This window comes from Chelonia mydas, chromosome 6, assembly GCF_015237465.2.
Source record: "Chelonia mydas isolate rCheMyd1 chromosome 6, rCheMyd1.pri.v2, whole genome shotgun sequence".
Taxonomy (NCBI): Eukaryota; Metazoa; Chordata; order Testudines; family Cheloniidae; genus Chelonia; species Chelonia mydas.
Genome location: NC_051246.2, coordinates 66,869,829 through 66,895,652, shown reverse-complemented (window position 1 = coordinate 66,895,652; position 25,824 = coordinate 66,869,829). Strand labels below are relative to the sequence as shown.

At 42.2% G+C, this 25,824-nt stretch overlaps 1 protein-coding gene across 4 annotated transcripts in view; it reads left to right on the top strand.

Annotated features, from left to right (window-relative positions):
* Positions 1 to 1,077: 1,077 nt before the first annotated feature.
* The window catches only part of LOC102939926 (cytochrome c oxidase assembly protein COX16 homolog, mitochondrial), a 48,737-nt gene continuing 23,990 nt past the window's right edge, over positions 1,078 to 25,824 (top strand). Inside the window, exons 1-3 of one of the 4 annotated variants that reach the window (XM_043548024.1) lie at positions 1,105 to 1,334; positions 21,587 to 21,664; positions 22,299 to 22,457. In XM_043548024.1, the coding sequence (XP_043403959.1) occupies positions 1,239 to 1,334; positions 21,587 to 21,664; positions 22,299 to 22,442 (318 nt within the window). In that variant the 5' untranslated portion in view covers positions 1,105 to 1,238 and the 3' untranslated portion in view covers positions 22,443 to 22,457. Of the gene's footprint in view, positions 1,335 to 15,786; positions 15,836 to 21,586; positions 21,665 to 22,298; positions 22,458 to 25,824 lie in introns of those variants that run through there. The other 3 variants (XM_007055728.4, XM_037900309.2, XM_043548025.1) reach the window with 3 other exon arrangements.

The window sequence follows — 25,824 nt, the reverse complement described above, 5'->3', positions numbered from 1 at the left end:
TCGCCTTTGTCACTGTTATTTTGCTTCTCTATGCTATACCCTAATGCTTTTTCATATCACCACTTTTGTGTAGAACTTGGTTCCCAAATTCTCTCTGGTGGACAAAAGGACCTAGATGGTTTTGAGAATCCCACTATAACATTCAATGCCATTTTGGACTTCCAGTAACATATGGTTCCCCTCCCACACACACACTTTTTAATTTGAAATGTATTAAAAATTCTTATTTCTGTAAGAAATCCTCCAGACACTGAAACACACACTATTCCGTTATTTCATTTGCTGCATACATACATGTCAATTTTTCTACTGAATTGTTTAAATTTCTAATTGCAGATTTAATTTTATAATCTTTTATGTTTGCTGCCTATTTTGTTCTGATACATTTCAGTGATGTTCTTCATTCTGACATTTACTTTTTGTACTTTTTGCCAAAATCAAAGACATTTTTACATGAATTATTCTGTTACTCCTTTGCATTGGTTGGGCAGGGGCATAATGTTGACCTCACCTAGTTTACCCTGTGGTGAAACTAAAGTGCCTTGTCTCCCCATTGTTTTTAATGGAATAGCTAATGGGTGCTAGCTACCCCACAGTTAAAAACACACCTTGTTAGCAGTGAGGCCATAGACTATAACGGTGACTCAGGTGTTACGTGCACTATTACTGTTCATGTCATGACAACTCTGATACTGGGGTAATACGGCTCCTTTGCTATCAGAGGTATACGCCTTCCCAGGGCTGAGGCCTCCAAGTCGTGTAGGTGACAGGGCGAACCAACTTTAGCATTTTAAATTAAAGGAATTAATAGTCTTCCCCCCACTTCAATTACCCTTACTCCCTCCCCTTTGCTGAATAAGGGCTTGTCTACATGGACACACTAAAGTTCATGCTCCACAATCCCCCTGCCACCTCCACCCACCCCTGGAGAGCGGCGGGGCCGGCCGAAGTTGCTCGCTGCAACAGCGGGAACCTCCCTGCAGAGCCCGCGACCTGCCGCAAATTAGACCGGAAGCAGTTTAATGTTACACCGCCCCCCACCCCGCCTCCTCTCCGAGCAGGGCTGCTCCGCAACGGGTGCCGAGGGCTTGATGCAGGTCATGCTGTGGCTGCGCCTGCGCTGTGCGTGACCTCTCCCTGCAGCGGGGCGGAACCAAGTTGCTCAGGGCGCGGTGTCTGCGGGGGGCTGGTTTTGGAGAGGACCGCGCCTCCAGAAGTGCTGCTGGAGGCAGGGCCTGATGCAGGAAGCGGCGGCGCGGAGCCTGCGGCGGGGCTTGGAGAGGCTGCGACCCCTCGCGAAGAATAAGACGTTGCGGTACGGGGTCCCCATGATGGTGAGCAGCGGGGGGCGGGGCCCGTGGCTCTGTCCCGGGCCGGCCGGCCCTGCGTGCTGAGGCGAGCCGGGGGGCGCAGGCGCGGGGACGCGCTGTGCGCGAGGCCGCCCGCGACCCCGCTACTGGGAGGTTCCGCTCCCCGGTTCTGAGGAGCCGCCCCCCCGCCCAGGCCGCGTCTGGGTGGGGGCGTTACCGGTTCGGTTCCCGGCCCCGCCGCTCCGGTCTCGGGTTGGGGGGAAGCCTGGCTGAGGCCGACGTTTCCACGCTCGGGGCCTCGCTCCCGACTGGCGCCCTGCCGCCGGGACGTGCCCGGCTCAGGGGGCGCGGTTTCCGGGCACCTCACCTCCGCCCGAGGGCGTTTCACGCCGAGCCCTGCTGCGAGCAGACCGGTGGCGGGGAGCGCTGGGGTCCCCTTCTCCGCTTGCCAGTGCTCGGTGCGGAGCCGGGTTGCTGCTGGCGCCCGGGCCGAGCGGCAGCTGCCGGCTCCTGCTGCTCAGAGCGGGCTGGGTCCTGGCGTGCTCCTGCTCGGCCAGCGGACACGGAGAGACGTTAACTGGGACTGGTGGATCACAAGGGACGTTTCACCAACATCAACGTGGGATGGCCGGGAAAGGTGCATGATGCTCGCATCTTCAGGCACTCTGGTCTGTTTGAACAGCTGCAGGAAGGAACTTACTTCCCAGACCAGAAAATTACCTTTGGGGATGTTGAAATGCCTATAGTTATCCTTGGGGACCCAGCCTACCCCTTAATGCCATGGCTCATGAAGCCATACACAGGCAGCCTGAACAGTAGTAAGGAGCAGTTCAACTATAGGCTGAGCAAGTGCAGAATGGTGGTAGAATGTGCATTTGGTCGTTTAAAAGCTCGCTGGTGCAGTTTACTGACTAGGTTAGCCCACAGTGAAACCAATATTCCCATGGTTATTGCTGCTTGCTGTGTGCTTCACAATATCTGAGAGAGTAAGGGGGAGACGTTTATGGCAGGGTGGGAGGTTGAGGCAAATCGCCTGGCAGCCAATTACGCGCAGCCAGACACCAGGATGATTAGAAGAGCACAGCTGGGCACCCTGCGCATCAGAGAAGCTTTGAAAACCAGTTTTATGACTGGCCAGGCTATGGTATGACAGTTCTGTTTTTCTCCTTGATGAAAACCTGCCCCCTTGGTTGACTCCCCTGTAAGCCAACCGACCTCCCCCCTTCGATCATTGCTTTCAGAGGCAATAAAGTCGTTATTGTTTCAAAATCGTGCATTCTTTATTAATTCATCACACAAATAGGGGGAAAACTCGCAAGGTAGCCCGGGAGGGGTGGGTGAGGAGGGAAGCACTGGGTGGGGTAGTGGATGAGGGGAGGAGGGAAGGACAAGGCCACACTACAGTTCAAAACTTATTGAATGCCAGCCTTCTGTTGCTTGGGCGGTTCTCTGGGGTGGAGTGGCTGGGTGCCTGTAGCCTTCTTGGGCATCTGGGTGAGGAGGATATGGAACTTGGGGAGGAGGGCAGGAGGTTATACAGGGGCTGCAGTGGAGGTCTGTGCTCCTTTTGCCTTTCCTGCAGCTCCACCAGATTCCTGAGCATATCACTTTGCTCCTCCATTCTCTCATCATGTTCCTCCCTCCTCTCATCGCGTTCATTTAACGCTTTCCTGGTCTCTGCCATTGTTTGCCTCCACGCATTCTGCTGAGCTCTTTCAGTGCAGGAGGACTGCATGATCTCTGCGTACATTTCATCGCGAGTGTGGGGTTTTGGTTTTTTTTTGCCTTCCAATCCACGCTAGCCTTTGGGATGGAGGTGATAGGGGGAGCATAGAAACATTTGCAGATGAGGGGGGGGAAAAGGGAGAGTAGCATTTAAAAAGATAAGTTTTAGAGAACAAAGGGAAGACTATTCACATTACATAGCACGTGTGCTTTTGGTACAAGGTTGCATTTTGCCTCTTATATTGAGGGCCTGCCGGTTTGGTGTGAGACATCATACACGCTCAGCTGGGCAACAGAATTTGGCTTGCAGGCAGGCATGGTAAGGCAAAGGGTTTTGGCTGCTTCAACATCCATAATGTGGGAACGGTTTCAAACAGCAGTGCCCTCCTTTCCCATACCAAGCAAAGCCCGTTGGGTTGGCCATTTAAAAGGAGGGGCTGCGGTTTTAGGGTGAATGTGCAGCACAGCCCAACCCCCACCCCACCCAATCCTGTCTACCTGGCCAGTGCATCTGAGTTGAGAGTGCTGTCCAGAGCTGTCATAATGGAGCACTCTTGGATAGCTCCCGGAGGCCAGTACCGTTGAATTGCGTCCACAGTACCCCAAATTTGACCCAGCGAGGTCGATTTTAGCGCTAATCCCCTCGCCGGGGAGGAATACAGAAATCAATGTAGAGACAAATTATTTGTGGCTGAAAGGAACCACCTAGAAGCATCTACATAGACATTATTTGCAAGAACAACGAGGAGTCCTTGTGGCACCTTAGAGACTAACCAATTTATTTGGGCATAAGCTTTCGTGGGCTAGAACCCACTTCATCAGATGCATGGAGTGGAAAATACAGGAGCAGGTATAAATACATGAGAAGATGTGAGTTGCCTTACCAAGTGTGAGGTCAGTCTAATGGAGACAATTCAATTGGCAACAGGATACCAGGGGAGGAAAAATAACTTTTGAAGTGGTAATGAGAGTGGCTCATTTCAGACAGTTGACCAGAAGGTGTGAGTAACAGCAGGGGGAAATTAGTATTGGGGAAATTAGGTTTAGGTTTTGCAATGACCCAACCACTCCCAGTCTTTATTCAGGCCTAATCTGATGGTGTCCAGTTTGCAAATTAATTCCAGTTCTGCAGTTTCATGTTGGAGTCTGTTTTTGAAGTTTTGTTGTTGAAGAATTGCCCCTTCTAGGTCTGTTATTGAGTGACCAGGGAGATTGAAGTGTTCTCCTACAGGTTGTTGAATGTTATGATTCCTCATGTCAGATTTGTATCCATTTATTCTTTTGCGTAGAGACTGTCTGGTTTGGCCAATGTATATGGCAGAGGGGCATTGTTGTCACATGATGGCATATATCACATTGGTAGATGTGCAGGTGAACGAGCCCCTGATGGTGTGGCTGATGTGGTTAGGTCCTGTGATGGTGTCGCTTGAATAAATATGTGGACAGAGTTGGCACCGGGGTTTGTTGCAGGGTTTGTGCACACCTGGGTTGGTGTTTTTGTTGTGTGGTGTGTAGTTGCTGGTATCTGCTTCAGGTTGGGGGGCTGTCTGTAAGTGAGGACTGGTCTGTCCCCCAAGGTCTGTGAGAGTGAGGGATTGTCCTTCAGGATAGGTTATAGATCCTTGTTGATGCGCTGGAGAGGTTTTAGTTGGGGGCTGTAGGTGACGGCTAGTGGCGTTCTGTTACTTTCTTTGTTGGGCCTGTCCTGTAGTAGGTGACTTCTGGGTACCCATCTGGCTCTGTCAGTCTGTTTCTTCACTTCACCAGGTGGGTGTTGCGGTTGTAAGAACGCTTGATAGAGATTCTGTAGGTGTTTGTATCTGTCTGAGGGATTGGAGCAAATGCGGTTGTATCTTAGAGCTTGGCTATAGACAATGGATCGTGTGATGTGGTCTGGATGAAAGCTAGAGGCATGTAGGTAAGTGTAGCGGTCCATAGGTTTCCGGTACAGGGTGGTGTTTAGCGCTGTAGTGTCTAGGAAGTGGATCTTTTGTGTGGACTGGTCCACGCTGATGTTGATGGTAGGGTGGAAATCATTGAAATCTTGGTGGAATTCCTGAAGGGCCTCCTTCCCATGGGTCCAGATGATGAAGATGTCATCAGTGTAGCGCAAGTACAGTAGCCGTGTAAGGGGACAAGAGCTGAGGAAGCGTTGTTCTAAGTCAGCCCTAAAAATGTTGGCATATTGCGGGGCTATGCGGGTACCCATAGCAGTCCTACTGACTTGAAGGTATAAATTGTCTCCAAATCTGAAATAGTTGTGGGTGAGGACAAAGTCACAAAGTTCAGCCACCAGGTTTGCCATGACATTATCGGGGATACTGTTCCTGACGGCTTGTAGTACATCTTTATGTGGAATGTTGGTGTAGAGGGCTTCTACATCCATAGTGGCCAGGATGGTGTTTTCTGGAAGATCATCAAAGGATTGTAATTTCTTCAGGAAATCAGTGGTGTCTCAAAGATAGCTGGGAGCGCTGGTAGCATAGGGCCTGAGGAGGGAGTCTACATAGCCAGATAATCGTGCTGTCAAGGTGTCAGTGCCTGAGATGATGAGGTGTCCAGGATTCCCAGGTTTATGGATTTTGGGTAGCAGGTAGAATACCCCTGGTCAGAGCTCTAGGGGGTCTGTCGGTGTGATTTGTTTCTGTGCTTCTTTAGGGAGTTTCTTGAGCAGATGGTGTAGTTTCTTTTGGTAATCCTCAGTGGAGTCAGAGGGTAATGGCCTGATGCATCCGATGAAGTGAGCTGTAGCTCACGAAAGCTTATGCTCAAATAAATTGGTTAGTCTCTAAGGTGCCACAAGTACTCCTTTTCTTTTTGTGAATACAGACTAACACGGCTGCTACTCTGAAACCTGTAAAGTATACAATTTAATCCTTTTTACAGTGGAGACAAAGAGGTGACCTGATAGAGATACAGTATGTAAACAATGATGTAAAGAAGGTAAATCAGGGGCTTCTAATTACCCCCTTTTCCTTAATGCAACAACAAAGGGAAATTTCAAATAAAAGGCAATACATTTAACACTAATAATCATGGCTCTTATCCCTGGGGATGCCTTTTTGTTGGTTGGGGAGTGGGGGTCTCCTACTATATCTCCTTCCTAGCCTTCTCCCCTTAAAGTTTTTCTCCCCCTGTACATACTCCAGCACACCTCTCTCTTGTTTTCCAGGGCTTTCCAAAGCAGGAAGAGAGTGGTGAAGATATGGTTCTTGTTAGTTTCACAGCTGCTCAAGGAGTTCTAAATAGCATCAGTGAAGCTGAACAGAATCTTATTATCTTCACACTTATACTGTTTGGGAAGCTAGGAGCAGCAGCAGCAGAGGCACTGGATCGGTGTGCATAGTCAGGAAGATACCAGCTGTGAACTGTCTTTGCAACCAAAAAGAATAGATGCTTAATTTCTTCAGAAGTTGTTGGTACATAGCATTGGCATACTGTAAGGAAAACTTGGAGTGTTGCTTCCTGTGCTATACTTGCTCTGTTGATAAAAAGAGGTCTTCAGTCATGAGGACTGTCAGGCCTTTCATCAGCACTAAATTCACTTAAAAATACATTAAAACTATCTTGAAATGCACCTCATTTGTCTTTCATTTTACAACTTGAAGTTTATCTGCCACTCTTTCTGCAGATCTGAGTGTTAAAGACAGTTGGTTTTATTTATATAATATAATTTTGAATAAAGACGTTTGTATATTTACCCATTTTCAGGGTGAATTTATAATTTTGATCTGCTTTGAGTCAGGTTTTCTTCTTTAGGTGATCTTTAAAGCCTCAAATGATCAGCCTCTGAGAGTAATGTGTTCATCAGAGGCCTCAGTCACATTTTCCTAGCAGGAAAGGGTGTTTTCTTTCCAACACCAGCTGGACTGTAGAGAGTGCAAATTAACAAATCAGTGGAATGAACAGGGACAGATCTCTTCTCCCACCCCCCAAGATAAATCAGTGAATCTCATTTTCTTTAATTCTACAAACTTGACATGCGGTGATACCAGTGCCTAGGAAAGTGATGTAACCTGGCATGAAACAGCTTTTAACAGCTTGAATGCTAGAGGGTGTAGAGTCCTGAAGCACTAAGATGGTAACATCTGTTGGAATGAACTCTGCTGACCTTGCAGATATAACTTGCTATTGTGAGGAAGGAGGCTGTACCCACACGTGGTGTACTTATCTTTATTTCCTGCTGTATCCATCTCTCCCTTTCCTTTTGCAGAAAGGTACAGGAGGATTAACTCTTTCATTACCACCTGCAGGTTATCATGCAGTCCTGTATGACACTTGGCTCTCCGTTAGAGGAAGGGTCCTAGCTTTCAATATTGTTTCTTATTCCACAGACAACTCTGTCTGCCTGAATAGGGATGTGTCTGTCAGTGTCCCATTCCTCCTGTGACACTTTCAGATGATACTGTGCCAGCAAGGCTCTTTGGCACCACTGCCAATGGAGTTGGCACCATACACTCTTCTGAGACACTGAGCATGTAAGATTACTTCTCCAATGTAATTAACACATTTAAAGGTGACTGGAAATGCTTTTCCTTCAGACAAATACAGATTGTTTTTCCAAATTATTAAGAAAATACATACTCAGACTTAAAAATTACAAATAAATAACATGTTTTAAAATTAATGTTGCAAATCACCTTCCCCTACACTCACGGTAGTAGCCAAGAGTCAAGTTAAGGGTTCTTCATTTGTCTGCTACAGCCAATGACTTTCTAAGTACTTAAAGCTGTGTAAGGAATATAAATGTTGAGCTTCTTATGATTCTTCTTGCTCTTCCATCAGATATTGTAAGAGGAAAAACAGGAACCTGAGGCTCAGAACTTGAGTCATAGCGGGTAGACCTTTTTAAAATGCATCTTGAATCTACCTTTTTCAGGCTGGAAAGAACAATAGTTCAAGATGCTACAGTTGAGACTATATCTCTGTATGCAATAAAAAGTTAGAATTCTTCTGTCTTCTTTACATTTATCGGTTTCTTCTTCCGCTATAATAAAAATGTCTTTTGGCAATACCTTGCATACGTTTCCCCTTCTTCCTCTGAATTCTGCCTCTGACATTGAAAGTGCTGTGCATATTGTTGCATTGCCATTTGGTGTGCTCCTGTTGATCAGCACTCTGCTTTGTCTGTGTAACATACAGAGCAGAGAACAGAGTTCAGCAAGGAGGGAACACACCAGCAGCATTGGAATAAGTGGTCAGTACTTCTAAGCGCCATCAAGGAAATGACATTGGTATGCAAGGCTCCTACTATTTATTTATGCTATTTATTTATGCTCAAATAAATTGGTTAGTCTCTAAGGTGCCACAGGTACTCCTTTTCTTTTTGCTCCTACTAAAGACTTATTTGTCTGTTTAAATTAATAAAAATTCTGCTGTCAGGAGAATTTGGATTTATATGTGTTGATTATTTTTATCCCCAGTTGAAATGTGGGTACTCTGGACACTCTGACTAGTGTTCAGAAAGATTTTTGTCTGTATTCTGAAGCCTGCCTTTTTTACCATGCAGTGTGTTTTTGGGTGGGTGGTCTCTTGCAGGCCTGATTGACTGATGAGTCCACCCTGTTTTATAATGTATTTAAATAAATGGCTATGTGAGGATCTCTTTAATGAAGTGGGTTCAGACTCCAAAAGATAGGTGAATTTCTGAATGCCTGATCCTATAATATGCTGAGCACACTTGACTTTCATTACCTTGTAGGACCTATTGGAAGGTGGCACAGCCTAGAACTGAGGAAGATTCTTGCTATGAATAAAGATTCTAAAGGACATTGCTGACATTTTTCAGAGTAACAGCCGTGTTAGTCTGTATTCGCAAAAAGAAAAGGAGTACTTGTGGCACCTTAGAGACTAACCAATTTATTTGAGCATAAGCTTTCGTGAGCTACAGCTCACTTCATCGGATGCATACTGTGGAAAATACAGAAGATGTTTTTATACACACAGACCATGAAAAAATGGATGTTTATCACTACAAAAGGTTTTCTCTTCCCCCACCCCACTCTCCTGTTGGTAATAGCTTATCTAAAGTGATCACTCTCCTTACAATAAGAAAAGGAGTACTTGTGGCACCTTAGAGACTAACCAATTTATTTGAGCATAAGCTTTCTGAGCTACAGCTCACTTCATCGGATGTTGCAAGGATAGGTTCCTGGGTTAGTGGTTCTGTTGTGTGGTATGTGGTTGCTGGTGACCACCTTGCAACAAAGCCCGTTGCCAACTGTGCCCACATATCTATTCAGGGGACACCATCACAGGGCCTAATAACATCAGCCACGCTATCAGAGGCTCGTTCACCTGCACATCTACCAATGTGATATATGCCATTGTGCCAGCAGTGCCTCTCTGCCATGTACATTGGGCAAACTGGACAGTCTCTATGTGAAAGAATAAATGGACACAAATCAGATGTCAAGAATTATAACATTCATAAACCAATCGGAGAACACTTCAATCTCTCTGGTCACTCGATTTCTGATCTCAAAGTGACTATTCTTCAACAAAAAAACTTCGAAAACAGACTCCAACGAGAGACTGCTGAATTGGAATTAATTTGCAAATTGGATACAATTAACTTAGGCTTGAATAGAGACTGGGAATGGTTGATTTGTTATAAAAAGTAACCTATTTCCCCTTGTTTATTCCTTTCCCCTCCCCCTCCGTTCCTCAGACGTTCTTGTTAAACCCTGGATTTGTGCTGGAAATGGCCTACCTTGATTATCATACACATTGTAAAGAGAGTGATCACTTAAGATAAGCTGTTACCAGCAGGAGAGTGGGGTGGGGGGAGAGAAAACCTTTTGTAGTGATAAACACCCATTTTTTCATGGTCTGTGTGTATAAAAACATCTTCTGTATTTTCCACAGTATGCATCCGATGAAGTGAGTTGTAGCTCACGAAAGCTTATGCTCAGATAAATTGGTTAGTCTCTAAGGTGCCACAAGTACTCCTTTTCTTATTGCTGGCATTAATTTCTGTGGATACAGATCATTACTACATTGTCTTCTATTATTGCATCAAGTGCCAAAATTCGTATTACAAATACACAAGGAGCATTTCTTCCGCTTCTTGATGCTCTGCCAGCCTCATGGCACCCTTAAGCTCACATGCAGCATTCTACTAAAAATTCACAATATGTGAATCTCAGAATCTTCAGGGAATTTATATTTATTGCCTCATGTGACTTTTCTGTTCACAGTACAATTTACCATATGAAACATAGTGAAGTTAACCCTTCATATGCCTAGAAAGTGTATATGAGGAACAAATAGGCCTTAATATTTACCCTTGAAAAGCAAACGGCTTCTGAGTCTTGTAGGTAAACTGATGTATATGTAAACAAACACCTACTAGTGCTGCACATAGAGGATACAAATCTTTTGTTGTTGCTATTTTAGTCTTTTTAAAACAATTTCTCCCAACCACTGATTCATATGCTGTCACTGGTATGTGTCTGTGGCTATTATTTCAAGCACTGCTCCTCTAATCTAATGATGAGATGAGTTTGTGTACTGGGTCCCTGCTGCACCACCGCTTCTAAACTCTTATTCAGCTGCATCCTTTCTGGAGTATGGCACTGCTCCATGTGAGACCATCCTTTGAAACAGCCTGTGGTATGCTGGAAGCTAGTATGTGCACACCTGAATGGTCTGCTATGGCTGGTACGGCTTTAGTCTGGTAAACTACGGTCTTAGTCTGGTAAACTAGTATGGCTGCTGGAATTAGCTGACCTACAGTGTCTTTCCTTAGTCCTTCAGTGGGTTGATTTAGGGCATATATGTGAGAGTTTCCAACTGAATGCCTTCCCAAAAAAAACCAATGTTCTTTGATTCTGTGAATAAAACCCCAACTTCATTTTGAATAGATTGTGTATGTGTGAATTTAGTGCTGGTAGAATGTGTAGACTTGACAGTCATGTAGACTGAAGTCCTCTGTTTATCCTCAGAAAAGATACAACATGAGCAGTGGCATGCTGGTCCATCTCCTCCCCTCCCCCCCCCCCCCCATTTCCTCTGTACTGCCCTGCAATATGTCTGAGTCCTCATCAGGTGGAACCACAGAGAGGGGCAGGAGGTTAGTTCTGTTCCCATGGCTCATTAAGTTTTTATCCCTGTCCTAATACTAACAACTGGGGGACAGTTAATTGCAACAGTGATGGTGGCTTCTTTGTGTTTTTAATGTAGCTATTAGTCTAATGGTAACTGAAGTTATACCAACATCTTTTCATGCTCAGAGACCACCAACGAGTGATCAGATGGAAAGAGCCTTGGTCACAGTAAATCTTAGCTGGATTTGCACCTATGATCCAGGGGTGGCAGTAATCTTAGTTTTTAAAATGCTACTAGGATTACCTTTTTTTAAGAAAGGGGTAGTGTTGTTTGTAACAGTAAGCTGGGCTTGACCACCACAGCATATTTGTTCTCCAAACAGCTGCAGCTGCTGAGTGAAATTCCCTTGTCACCTGACCAGTCCAAGCACTGTGTGTAATGCAAAATGACAACAGTCTGGTTGAAAAAGCCCATTTTTGCTAATGCTCACGCAGGAAACAGCAACCCATATGTTCCTTTCTGTGTTCTGAGATTGGTTTCTACTAAATGCCTTTTCTGCATTCTCCCATGCATTAAGAAACGGACATTTTAATAAACAAGATTTTTTTTTTTTTTTTTTTTTGCCAAAAAATATACCGGGCTGTCTAAAGAGTGTGACAAAACAGAGCTTTACAATGTGGCTCCCAGCCATTCACATCTTAAATGTTGTCAGGCGTCAGCAGTATGATGCTCTGCTCTGTTCAATGATGATAAGTCAGCTCTGTGTGTGTGCATGTGTTCCCTCTGTGTGCTGCCCCGTCTCTGCGCGGATAGCTGGCACAGCGGAACCCGAGAGAAACCCCGAGGACCACAGACTCCGATAAGGTACGAAGATGCAGGCCAGGTTTATTGCCAAACGAAACACAGTCTCTAGCTCCCCGGATCAGATGTCTACAGTTCTGCTAGTATATATGTGCTCCCTGACAATGGATCAGCTCAGTCAGTGGTGGGATTCTCCAATGCCACTTATGCCAGACAAAGACATCCACTCGGGTGCATTCTTATACACAGGTACAAACAAGTTACACGTCACTCCTGACGTATTGCAGTACAACCCCTCTACGTGCTGCCTCTCTCCTGGTACATGTTGGTTCGAACAAAACAATTCTACCCTTTTGATCCTGTCTTTAGGATGTGTCAACCTGTTCCTTATTATCTATGTGGAATGTGTTAGTACCGGAATGTTCTGGTACCATCCTGGCACATGTTTATCTTACTAGTGCTTAGTACATTTTAGGTATGTGTACATGTGCAATATCAGCTGCCTTCTTGCTAGCTTCTGTGAGCGGGGCCTGCCTCTGGCTCACGGTTTAATTTGCTTTATGTTAACAAGTCTTGACCATTACTTTAGTTCACTCCTTAGGTCTCATACTGGGCCTGTGATACAAGAGTTTATGTTTCAAGGCCTCGTCTTACTATATTGAATCTGGTGGTGCAGCCTGCAGAGGTCAGGTCCCACTATACAGTCCTCCATATTGATCCAGGTGATCTGGTTGCTTGGATCAAGATGGAGTACTGTGTGCCGAGACCTGTAATCTCCGAGGCCTGAATATTCTATTCAAGATCAGAGGCAGTGGCAATCTGCTCCCTTTTTTTTTAACCAAGTTGCTGCCCTAGATTTGTCAGCATATTGTCAGTATGGCCCTTTACTTGGTATATTGCTAAGGAGTAGGTTTCCCAGCAAGGCTGGCCATTGTTTTCAGCTTGGGTAGGTGGTAGCAGAAGAGAGGCTATTGCTGATCTTTAAGCTTAGAAGTATTTATGCACTGTAATGATGTTCATTCCTTTCTCTATTGATGGCCATCTGCTAACACAATTCCTTAACCTTTTTTTCTTAATTTGTCCTTCACATCAAATATATATTTTCAAGGCACTTGAGCACCTTTCAAAAGGAGGCTCTGTGGCCTGTAATGAAAATCAGGTTAATCTTTTTGCCACAAACAGAAGAAAGAAGAGTTCTGCGTTGGAGAGCCTCCCCCATCTGTGGGGAGGAGAACTAGACTGAATGATCCCACCCAGATTTCGGCTCAAATGAGAGGGGAGAAAGTGATAAGGTGGGAGGAGGAAAAATGAGGTTGTGTGAGGAGAGTCTCACTCCCAATCCACTTCTCTGTCCCATTTCTCTTCACACTTGGATTTTGCACACAAAGTTTGACTGGGTCACCTCATATATATCTTGTATTTCCTTTACTACTACTACTTGCCTGCGTTAATGGTGTGGCATGTTTTAATCTATAGTGACTAAATGTTACCATCTGGAGGCTGGAGTTGGGAGTTTCAGTAAATTTCCCATTTAGACAACTTTCATGGTACAAAACCACCACTACAGCCGGCACTAATTGTTAATTATTAGCAGTCACAGCATAGGGACCAATGATTTGAAATGTCCATGGAGACTAAACTATCGCCTTGCCCTAGAGGTGTGTCCCTCCAGTTCCGAGTTAAACCAGATAGCTGGTTTGGTGGGATGGAAGCTTGCAGTGCTGCTGCCCAAGCTGCACCTGTTTAGTGGATAAATAAAGGGCTTCATTCTCCAGGGCTGTCCAACCGGCACCTCTCACCAGCACTGAACTGCACACACACAACAGTTTTTAAAAAAGAAAACCCCCAAAACCTTTTAACTCTGATCACTGCAAACCAAAAAGAAAATATTTCATATGACTTCCAGTTTGCAGTTGCACAATGCATAGCTGGAGTCTTTGGCAGCAGCTGTCTTAGAGAAGAGGCTTGAAAATTATCATATTATCGCTCCAGTAATATATTTCATAACATTTTCCTGCTTTCTTTTCACCAGTGCATGATCTGAGTTGCCAGCATTGAATATTGTGATGTGATTAATTTAGGGATTTATGACAAAGGGAATATAATTTTGTAAGTTGGCTTTCACAATCGGTGCTGCAACAAGAATGAGTTTCTTTAACAATGGGGATTCTATAATATAGCAAATTGCTAGGCGATGCCAGAGAAATTGCCTCTTGTTATTTTGCTAACCTAAGAGACTAAAGGTGGCTGCTTTAGATTGTTCAGGATAACTCAGGGAAGTGCAGTAAGTCAGGGAGTTCTCAAGCCATCACAGGCCATCAGTGAACAGCTCAGTTTTAATTGGTGACAAGCACTAGCATCTTCCATCTGAAATACAGCCTTAATAATCAGCCCGATGCCATCCATAACTGTTTGCATAACACAGTTCTCAACAGAGGAGCGAATGGGTAGATTTAAAAAAAAACAACCACGAAACCTAAGGAGAATTTAATGTCAAGTTTTTTTGCATAAAACACTTTTATTGAGGTTGCTGAATTTATGTGACATGGTACTTTTATGTCACATTCTATCTTTTATTCTACTTTGCAACATGTTAGTCTTCTGTTCATGCATGATTATGTTAAAATGTTGAGTTATTTTATATGTAATCATTGATACATACAGGAATAATCCAGTTTGGAACGTTTAAGAGGGTATTTATGGTAGCAGTGCTACTAGTATGCAAAGTACTGTATAAATATTACTTTTTATTTTTAAAGCTGACCTTTAAATGTTTAAATAAATAAATAAAAATCGCCATTAAATCCGTATGCTGAATGCTTCAAAATAACTAGTTAGAGGGACATTTCAGCATGTAATGAATTCAGAACCTTTTTTACTTCTTCTCTTGCACAGTTTATAAAGTGTAAAATATTAATAGCTTTCTCCCATTAAAAATAATACAAGTTTATCTGAGCTTTTCCAAATTGATTCTGTTCTCCAGCTGGGTTGTCCACAGCATAGGGTATGCTGGGTCATCTGATTAAATGCGAGGCAGTAATTTACAGGTTACTAGAATTGGGCTGAGTAAAAGTTTGTTTTATTCAGGATAGATAGAAATCAATGGATTTAAAAAAAAAAAAATCAAAACTGTTTTTTTGATCAAATGGTTTTTTCCTCAAAAAGCATTTCAAGATGATATTAAGATACATTATAGCTCAAAGATATCTCATCATGGAATAGGGATTATAAATTCTAATTCTATAGTATGATACAATATATTCATGTAATGTTTAAGAAAAGTTTTGTAAATGCGTTCCAATAGTTCATGGATTGGGGGCCCAATCTTATGGGGTTCCAGGGGCTTCTGTATAGATTATTTAGGTTAATCTTTCTATCTACCCAATGGGGCTCAGTCTAGACAATACCATCAGAGATGCTTAGTTTTGCAGTTCTCAAACTCTGGATTTGTGTGTCCAGAGATAACATGCTTGTTAACAGCAAAAATGTTTTAAAATAAATAAATAATATATAGAGGTGAGAAATAACAGACCTCACCCCTATTGTCCCTCTGCAAATTTGTGTACACAGAGTCAATCCCTTACCTCTCTCTAAAAGTGCAAAGTTTCAAAAAGTTGAATGAATAGAAGATTGTTGGGGGTGAAATAGATCTGGAGAAAGAGAAGAAGTCTGGAGATAAATGTGAGAAGGAAGGGACAGGCAGTAGAAACAAAAGTGAAACTTTGAGCAGCATATTCCAGAAGTCTTAAGGTTAGGGTTAGGTTAGGGTTACCTGTGGGTTAGGGTTAGGTTAGGGAAGACAGGCATGCGTGCAGAATGCAAGCAGTGCAACAAAGAAATGCAAGGCCTAGTTGCCCGTATGAAACAACATCATGAGAAGTGTTCCTTCTCAGGAGGAAGCTGTGTTGAAGATGATGAAAGGAACATGTCTGAACATGCAGGATCTTCAGGTTGGTAAACCTTTTTTATTTCATACTTCTTTCTTAAGGACTGCCTGTCTTCCTTCTGGACTATTCTTGAATTCTCATGTTTGAGCAAAAAAATATAGTTGTTACTCTAGAGTACTATTATTTTAGATGCAGCTGCGATAAAAAATAGCTGAAATAGGCAGATCTTCCTTTTACAATTTCACCTTTAAAGTAGTACTGAGTGTCAGTGAATGCAGTGAGTAATACTAAATGAGCAGTATGATGACAATAATTAAATAACTGCATTGACTTACTTTGTTTAGGAGAATCCATCCTCAACATACAGGATTTGAAGACTATCCACCTTCAAGATCACCATCATTTTCTATAGTTTCAGAGTTATCTGCCAATGATAGTGTTTCGGTCACATCATATATGTCACATAGCCACAGTATATCACCTGGAGCAAAAAGAAAAAAAAACCTCCATCATCCAGAAACAACCATAGATAAGTTTGTGATAAAAGCCAGCAGATTACAAAAAGAGTTAAAAAAAGATGAAAAAATTACCCGGTTTGTTTGTGCAACAAACTGTCTCCTTTCCGTGTGATTGAGAACCCACATTCATTAAAATGGTTCAGTCATTAAGACCAGGATACAGTTCACCCAACAGAGCAGATGTCGCAGGCAAATTGCTGGATAAAGAGAAATTGAGCAGTGTGCAAAAGGTCTAGAGGGTGAAATTGTTAACCTGAGTCTTGATGGGTGGAGCAATGTCCGCAATGATCCCATTGTATGTGCTTGTGTGACAACAGAAGAAGGGAATGTCTTCCTTAGAGAAACAATTGATACATCAGGAAATGCACACACAGCAGAATACTTACAAGAAGTAGCAGTAAAAGCTATAACAAACTGTGGAAAATAAATTCAAATGTCTAGTACGCAGCTTGGTCACAGACAATGCTGCAGATGTATCCAAGATGAGAAGAAATTAGTTAGAAGGGAGTCCCAAGTTAATAACATACGGTTGCTGTGCTCATTTGATGCACCTCCTAGCCAAAGACTTCAGTGTTCCAGAAATAAAGGCTAATGTTGTTGAAATTGCAAAATACTTCCGTAACAACCACTTTGCAGCAGCTGCTCTGAAAAAACTGGGAGGAACCAAGCTAACTCTCCCACAAAACGTGTGATGGAACTCAGTAGTGGACTGTGTTGAGCACTATATCAAGAACTGGCTTAATCTGATGAGTTTGTGAACAAAATCATGAAAAAATAGGTGACGCTCTCAAAGCCAGTTCTCAACAGTGGGCTTAAGAGAAATGTTGAACACATGCTGAGTACCCTGAATCCTCTTTCTGTAGCCTTGAACAAAATGCAGGGAAATAGCAGTTTTATTGCCGACGCTGTTGAAATTTGGAAGGAACTGAGTGAAATCTTAAAAAGAGAAACATTCAATGACAGAGTTAAATTACAAGCATTAAGAACACGAATGGGACAAGCACTATCTCCAGCTCATTTTCTTGCAAATATTCTCAATGCTCGGTACCAGGGTCAAACCTTAACTGCGAAGAAGAGGAGTTGGTATGACATGGACATCCAGCAATCATCCCTCCATAATGCCAACTGTAATAAACTTCAGAGCTAAGGGTGAACCATTCAAGAAATATATGTTTGCTAATGATGTTTTAAAGAAAGTCACACCAGTGAACTGGTGGAAGTCACGCAAGCACTTGGATTCAGAGACTGTTGAAGTGATAATCTCACTTTTAACAGCAGTAGCTTCTTCTGCCAGTGTAGAAAGAATATTTTCTTCCTTTGGACTAATTCATTCCAAACTGAGAAATTGTTTGGGACCTGAAGAAGCGGGAAAGCTTATTTTTTTTCTTCAGATTATGAACAAACAGGAAAATGAAGGTGAAGATGACTGAGTTTGCTGCAGAAGTCAGTATTTTAAGTTTTTCATGTTGACCTAGCTGACAGTCTATTTAATTTTTGAAAAATTTTGAAATTTTTGAAAAAATATTTCCTTAACTATTTTAGTTTAAAACCATTTTAAGAAAAACAAACCTGATTTTAAAAAACTTGAATGTTTAAATTCAAAAATTTATATGCTTGTTTTGTTAAAATATGTTTGCTGTTGAAGAAAAAATCCAGAATAAATAACGTTTTTGTTTTAGTTAAATAAAACAATTTAAATGTCCGTCTGGTCACGTTATCCTCCTAATACAGCATGGCAAGAAAATCCTCCAAATATTAATGATTAACCTGTTAAACTGGAGATAGTTCATCTCCCAATGACTTCATAAATATCTGCTTCATTTACCTTTGGTAAATGAAATAACCAGTCAATCATTCATTTTCTGATATAGCTGTAAAACTAATCTGAAAAATTTTCAAAATAAATCTGTTTAAAAATGTATAGTGTGTACCTTCTAATAACGAAACCTACATCTATCTCTGAATTGTGAAGAATATGTATTAAGGTTATAACAACCAACAAGAATGCACTTTTATATAGAAATCCATGATTAAATCCAGTCTTCCTGACTAGTGATTTAAATCATGATTTAAATACATTTGATTTAAATCAAATCCAGCCTGGTTTTAATTTTCAGTATGTACTTAATTACTGCTCCTCCTTCAGGCGCTTGGCATTATATACATAATTGTAAAATTGGTAAGAATTATTAACTACTATTATTAGTGGTGGTAGGAAATATTTATATTATGGCACACCCAATGGTCCCTGTTAGGGAAGGTGCTATTTCTGATTTAGAAATCAGAAAATAGAACCAAGCAGTCTGGTTTCACTGTCCAAACTGTGTGAAGAGCAAAAAGTAAAACAGAATTTAAACATTCTTTAGATTTCATAATATAACGGTGGTGTCAGTAAAATTAGAGCAGGTAAAGGTTTGGAACTGTATTCTAAGCAACAGAGTAATTTAGTCACACCAGCTGAGTCATGGCCTCTCTCTCCACTGCAGAGACTACTGGCTGGTGGTTGTTTTGTGGTCTGAACAAACAAGTAATGTGTATAAGTCTGAAACCACCAATCTATTTTGCTTCAAACCTCAAGTTAGGCCTATTATTATTATTATTTATTTAATACTGTAGTGCTCAGTGCTGTACAATATGTGGAGGAAGACAGCATCTTGGTGTTACAATCTAAATTAGGTAGTATAGTTCAGATACTGAATTTTAAGAAAAATAGATAATCTAATCACCAGCCCCCTTTTGTATGTCTGTGTGTATGTAGCATTTTTATTTATCATGTACTGTATATAGCTGAAAGTATGCTGGGTAGTATATAGTAAATGGTCTCTGCCAAACAAGTAAGTGGTCAAAATCAATACAGAACAAGACAAGACCGAACATACACACGTGATATGACTATTGTTTCATGAAATCTTGAGCGTTTTTCCATGCTTATGGCACACACAAATGGTGATTATTAAATTTTATTATATACAATGTTTTGATGCAGCAAAGTAAGCGTGTGCGTTGTCATTTCCTTTTGGTTAAAGAGTGGCTTTACAAAGCACAGTATATTGACCATTCTCAATTTAGTAGGGCTTGGCTTATGAGGAACAGGCTAACTGTAAGTCCCTTTGTTAATGTGAGTAAGACACAAAGTGAACATGCATTATATAGTATAATTTTATGAGTGTTCGTTGCTGGGGAAACTAATGCTTAATGGACCTAACAAGACTAATTATTGCTTTCTGACTGGATTGACAACTGGGTACCAGATACTTTTCTAGTGCAGCTGCTTCGGCCCTGCATTCTTCATACTGTATGGTTCCAGCTGGTAAACTATTGTGTGTGATAGCAATAAACTTCTTGAAACCACTCTTGTGGTCTGTTCATTGGAGCTTTAAGAATGTGAGGTAAATCATTGGGCTGTTAATTAACACAGTAGTCATTAGCCATGAAAGAGGACCGGTTTCAAAGGAGATTCTTGTTTTAATGAGAATAAATGCTGTGACTCAAACCACGTTTGTTTAGTTATTTCCTCATCCTGTGAGATGCTCAGTGCTTCATGCAATCGGACTCTGGTCATCAAATACATTGATTCTTCTTGTTAATCACCAATGCCATATTTAGGGAAATCTTAAAGCCACTTTTAATCAGCATGTTGGGGTTTTTTTTCCTTCTCCTATCTTATTACCAAAATATTTGTTAGTGAGCAGAAGCTTTTCCCATAAAAATCCCTGCTTTCTGCAGTATGTGTGTTTGTTGATCCAGCATCTGTGACAACATCATCACTTCCTTGAATGGTGGAATCAGAAATCTGGCCCCCAGTTTGGTTCGTAATGGTTCAGGTTGTTAGCTACTGAAAGTTATTTGCGACCACTTGATGGTTTTTTGATTTGCTTTTTGAAATGAGTTGTAGTTCTGGGTCCAGTTCCTATCAGGTAGGTGTCCATATCACAAAAGCCACTGCTACATGTGGCTCTAATTGTCGTGTACATTCACAGCTTTATCCAAAAGATCAAGACAGAATGAGACTGTGCAGACTTAACTCCTTCTAGAGCTCATTGCCACTTGCCAAGGGGTGCTCATTTCTTTGGCTATCCAGAAGGTGTCAGTTTCCAGTGCTACCAATCTGTCACTTTTCAGCTTCTGAGGGGAGGTTATACCTGTCGCTGTTTCTGTTGTGGGGCAGCCCGACCTCTTCCAGTGGGAAATCAATTTGGCCAGCACCTTTCAGGAGGAATAAACTGCGAAGAAAAGTCACATTTTTTTTTAAAAAACAGAACAAATACTGCATCATTGAAATAATCTGTCAGGGGTAATGTGCTAGTTAGGAAGGGCACACTCAGTTTTTCTTCTGGGGTCCTCTGAACATCCCCCTCCCATTGCCTTCCTCAGACATCTCTCTCTTTGAAGCCTGTTGCCCTCCCTTTCTGTATGTCAGCCAGTAGGCCTTGCCAGAGAACAGCAGAAGGAGCATGTCAGGCCAGAGCAAGAGTCAGAGCTCTGATCTTCCATGTGGCAGCTAGATTACTTAGCCAGCCCTTAATGCTGTTCTTGATCTTTAGGTTTGTCTGAGCATGGCAGGGCTGTCTAAAGGTTAAAATAGATGTTTACGCTTTGTGACGTCTCTCTGCCTGTCAGAAGAACAAATCATTTCATAATTTTCTTCATGCTGACATGAGACTCTGCCTTGTCTATTTTTTCCTTTATTCTTCCTTTTCATAAGCCTCAGGGGTGTGGAGGGAACTCCAACAAAATAAATGGGACAGTAATGAAGATACAGGTGCAGTGGGTTTGATTTCTTCAGTGACATAATAAAGGAGAGTAGGCCCATTGTTCCAATCTTGCTGGTTTGTTCCAGAAACTTAATTGGGTCCTTTTTATGCCCAGGCATGAGAATAAGCCAGCTGGGCATTGTTACTTCCCTGTTGTTGGTATGAAAATAGTGAGAACAAATCTGGTAGCAGTGTCCTCTGCTGCTGACAAATCAAGGAGCCATTTGAAAAAAATTATGTATGAAGATTGTAAGGTGAGAGATGGGGAGGGAACAGGCACTTAGAAAATCTGAGTTCCCCCTACGCTCCTTTATGCATACATTAGAAACTTGGTGAGATCCATAGACAGGCTATTATGGATGAAAGCTCTGATGCCCCCTGCTTATCAGGTGATGCACCTCTTTGAGTCTTTTTTCTGCCTTGGGAAGAATGTGAGGCTTCATGACACTTGCAATGGGTGAAGGTCAGTGTTCTCTTGTAGTAGTCCAGAGTGTTTTGTACTATGCTGTCTCTAAGTGCTTTTTCTTTGTTTAATATTTCAGCTCCTGATTATTGGTGGGTCCTTTGGTCTCCGTGAGTTCACTCAAATCCGTTATGATGATCAAAAACTCCACAGCAAGGTAAGTTAAGTTGTTTGTTGGTTTTTCAAATCTAGCGAGGACTGGAAAAATAGTATGATTTGGTATTCGTAGCGTTCCTAGCATAGCGTGGCCCTCATCCATGGTTGGGGCTCCATGGGAGGCACGCCACAAAACAAATAATGATGATAATGAAACTTTCCAGCTTTTCCTGGGTGGCAGGTTGGAGAGCAAAAGTAAGATGAGTGCTGCTACATCTTGCATGGCATAGCAGAAACCCCTCTGACTGATTAAAGAGGGGCAGTGATGAGTTACAGTGAAGGCGGGTGATTTTGCCAGAAGGATGGTGGTTACAATGGCTCTGTTTAGACCAGAAAAATAGGTGGTGGTTTAAAAGTTGCTAGCTAACATGTTTAAACCAACATGTTTTTAAATACCACTTAGTGCCTGGGATAGACGGGATGTTACTCCTTAAAAAATGGTGTTAAATGGTCCTGGTCAACCCAAGGTGGCAGTGAGGCAGGGTAGGAGGAGCCTAGGGTTGACCAAGACCAGCTAACACACTTTTTAAAAGCATTAAACCATCTCTCATGTTATAAGTGGTGTTTAAAATTTGGTGTTAATCAACATGTATTAGTTAGCACATTTTAAAATGTAACTTATTTTCCCAATTTAGACATACCCACTGAGGGTTGCTCTAGGGTCCCTGAGGGAGATAGAGGGCCCTTCTTCCCCTCCCAGTCTTCCCACATATCTGAAACTTGTACTAAAGGTATGGGGGAAAGAGGGAGGAGGGGAAAGAATCTTTCCTGTAATGTAACTGAAAATCCATAACTGGGGGGAAGTAAATGCTCAATAGTAGTAAGATATTAGATATGGAATCTTTCACTGAGTACTGCAGAAAGTGGTGCTGGTGATTCACTGAGTGGCACTCTCACTTCTGAATCATTACTGAATCAATGCCTCAGTTTGTGGCTGTGACTGGGTCCCCGGAGTACAACCTGAACTGTGTGACTGCTGAGCCCTTCAAACCCACCAGCCTGGGCTGCCTCTCACACTGTGATGTTGATGTCAAGTTACAAACCTCTGATAGGCACTGCACTTACACAGACATCCAGAGGCAGGGACACACCCAACTGTGTTACATGTATGATCTTCCAGCCACTCGTGAACCGTCAATAGTGAGGCTCTAGGCAGTTCCCCCAGCTTTGCACCCCAGAACTGTATTGTCTTGCACTGATCAGAAGCCTGGCCAGTATAAGTTAATTATGTAGTTCACCACTCTCTCAATGTGCAATGGACTCATACTAGCCTTTGTAAACTGAGCTGAGATTTCCCAAGCACTTCAACCAAAACACACTATTTTAGGTAAAATATGAAACAGGTTTATTAACTACAGAAAGATAGATTTTAAGTGATTATGCGTAGTAGGCATAGAGATCAGAGTTGGCTACTTAAGAAACAAAAATAAATTCATAGTCCAAGTTCCTCAAACTAAGCAGGATTTGAATCAAGCAGTGTCTCACCCTGACAGATGGTACAAGCAGATTACAAATCCTCAATATACAGACTGGACTCCATTTCCAGCCTGGGACCACTCTTCTGCAGTTCATAGAATTTGTCCTCCGGGTATTGCATTGCGAGGGAGGGGGCAGGAGGAGTGGCCAAGTGATTATATCACTGTCTCTCTCATTTCCTTTCAGCTTGCTGGAAAGATCTTTGCTATGATGTGAGTTACTCTCTGAGAATTCTCTAGGATAGTGGATTCTCTTCTTGATGAGCCATTAATGCTGTATGACTATTGATGGCTACTCCTTTGAACTGAAAGGATGGTTGTGGGTGTTCCCAACCTCACAACATATTTCAGTAACACATACAGTAATGCTTCATAATTTCACATACAATATATACTTTATACAAAACATATCATACTCATATCACCGTGGTGAATATGGTGGTTCCAGGGTGCTACTTTGAGGTAGAGAGTGTCATAGTGGTGCACAGTCAGTCTGTTGCTGACTTTCCAATGAGATGTAGAAATGAGCTTTTAACCCTTTGTAATCATTAAAGATTCCATGGCACTTTTTGTAAAAATCATTGGATTATTTTAAGAGGTGAAGAACAGAACTTGGTGTGTTAATGTAGCTGTACAGCACCTTAGCTCCATTCCGATCCTTGGCTGCTCTAGGCCCAGGAAAAGCCCTTGTAACTCAGATGACTCTGGGGTCAAACACAACCTCCCTGGGCTGTCATTTGGGAGGCAGCACCGATCAGCGTCTCTGCAGCTCTGCATGGTACGGTCCCGCCTCCAACATACCTCCTGTATCAGGTTTTGCAAGGGGTTCTTGAAAGACAGACTTACAGCTGTGCCTGCATTGGAGGGATCCTCTGTCAGTCGGTCCTAAGCTTTTATGGCCTCTCCACACCTCTCTGCCCCTTTTATCAAATACAAAGGGGTCACCGCAGGGGTGAGGATCTCACCATTGTATTCACCTCACTGTCTTCACCAAATGCTGACGGTTAATTTTGGCCTCTGTAATGTCCAATACAAGTTCTCTGGTCCATAAAAAGGGTGGGATAATTAATGTTTGTGATACTCCTTGTCCCCATTTTTCTAATAAGTGAAAGCATCAATGAATCACACAGTAGTACAGGAAGGCTGAGGGGAAGCTTGGACACAGAGGAGTGTCCACCTGAGCTCAGGGAATCTGAGAGCGGACAGCTGGATTCTACTGAAACCTGTATTAGTTAAGGCAGATGCATCTCTCTCTTGTGTTTTTTCCCATATAATTTTATTCAGAAGTAGAAGATAGTTACACAGAACAATATAGTTTCTGCAGAGGATTAAAAACACAGATCTAGGACTGGTTATGGACAAACCGGTCGTAACGATGTACTCAATTGGTTTCTGTTTTTATGTCCATAAAAAAATAGTATTAAGAACCATTTTAACTTATAAACTAAGAAAGGAGAAGGGATACAATCTATTGCAACCAGTGAAAAAGAAGCAAACCTTTTTTAGAAGGAACAAAAAAATTCAAGAAAAGAAAACTAAATTTATATAGTATAAAATCCATTGACAAGCCTAATGATTATAGCATCTGTTTCATTTGTCACTCATTAATTTTGTTTGTATTACAACAGAATAAGCTGTTGTTTTTATAAAGCATACCTAGAGTGCAAGTCTTCATCAGGAGAGCAAGTTGTGGGTGGGTGACTATTTACAAATGTAAATAAACATAACAAAATTATTAGGACTTTTTTGCAACTTCTCCCCTGGAATAATAATAACCTGCACTTGCCTTCCGTATGAAGATCTTAAAACTCTTTAAAAACATTTGAATTAATTAAGCCTGTTGTGTTGTATTTAGATGGAATATGTGGTCCCAAAGAGTCAAAGGTATTAATATGACCCTGTAACTGTCCCACCTTAAACAATTTTAAACAAGGTTTGGGGTTTGGTGTACAGAGACCTCAGCCTGCTTAGAACTGTGGCATACACATTAGGAAATTCATGCCAGAGGTTAGAAATTTATTAATTGAAACACACAAAAAGGCAAGAATCAAAAGGCAAAAAGTCTTACAACTGAAATTGAGTGATTATACAAAAACTATCAGTCTCTCTCTCTTTAGAGGTTAGAGTGGTTAGAATCTCTTCTTCTGTCAAACGTTCCTTGGTGGGGAAGAAAAGATTAATTCTGTTCAGTTTTGATTCAGGTATTATAGTCATTGTCTGGCTTTTGACAAGACAGACAAACAGAATGGGGAGAAAAAGATAGTATAGTAATGATCTGAAGATATAGGGTGGTCATGGACAGTTGCTTTGGGCTGGCAGGTGAGTCACAATATCCGTTGTTCTGCACCTGGCTCACCTTCCTGGTCAGGGACATTATGTGGTTGGTTGGTCAGATTCTTCTCCTTCACTGGTCCTTCTCAGGCTAAGCAGAGCTGAATGGTGTGTCTCATCTCACCATGCTGGTGTTATGCAGTGTAGCTGATTTCAGGATCAGGTGAAAAGCCGAGAGAGAGAGGACAGGAGGAAGAAAGTTGGGGATGTAAAGGGACACACCAGGAAGGGGAATTCAGAGCAGAGTCTCACAGGTATCAGGTTTGGGTCCTTGCTGGTACAGTGATGATGATCAAGCATCCCCAGGGGAGTATCAGGGTTTGGTGTCTTAGCAAAATCTTTCTGTCACAACTGT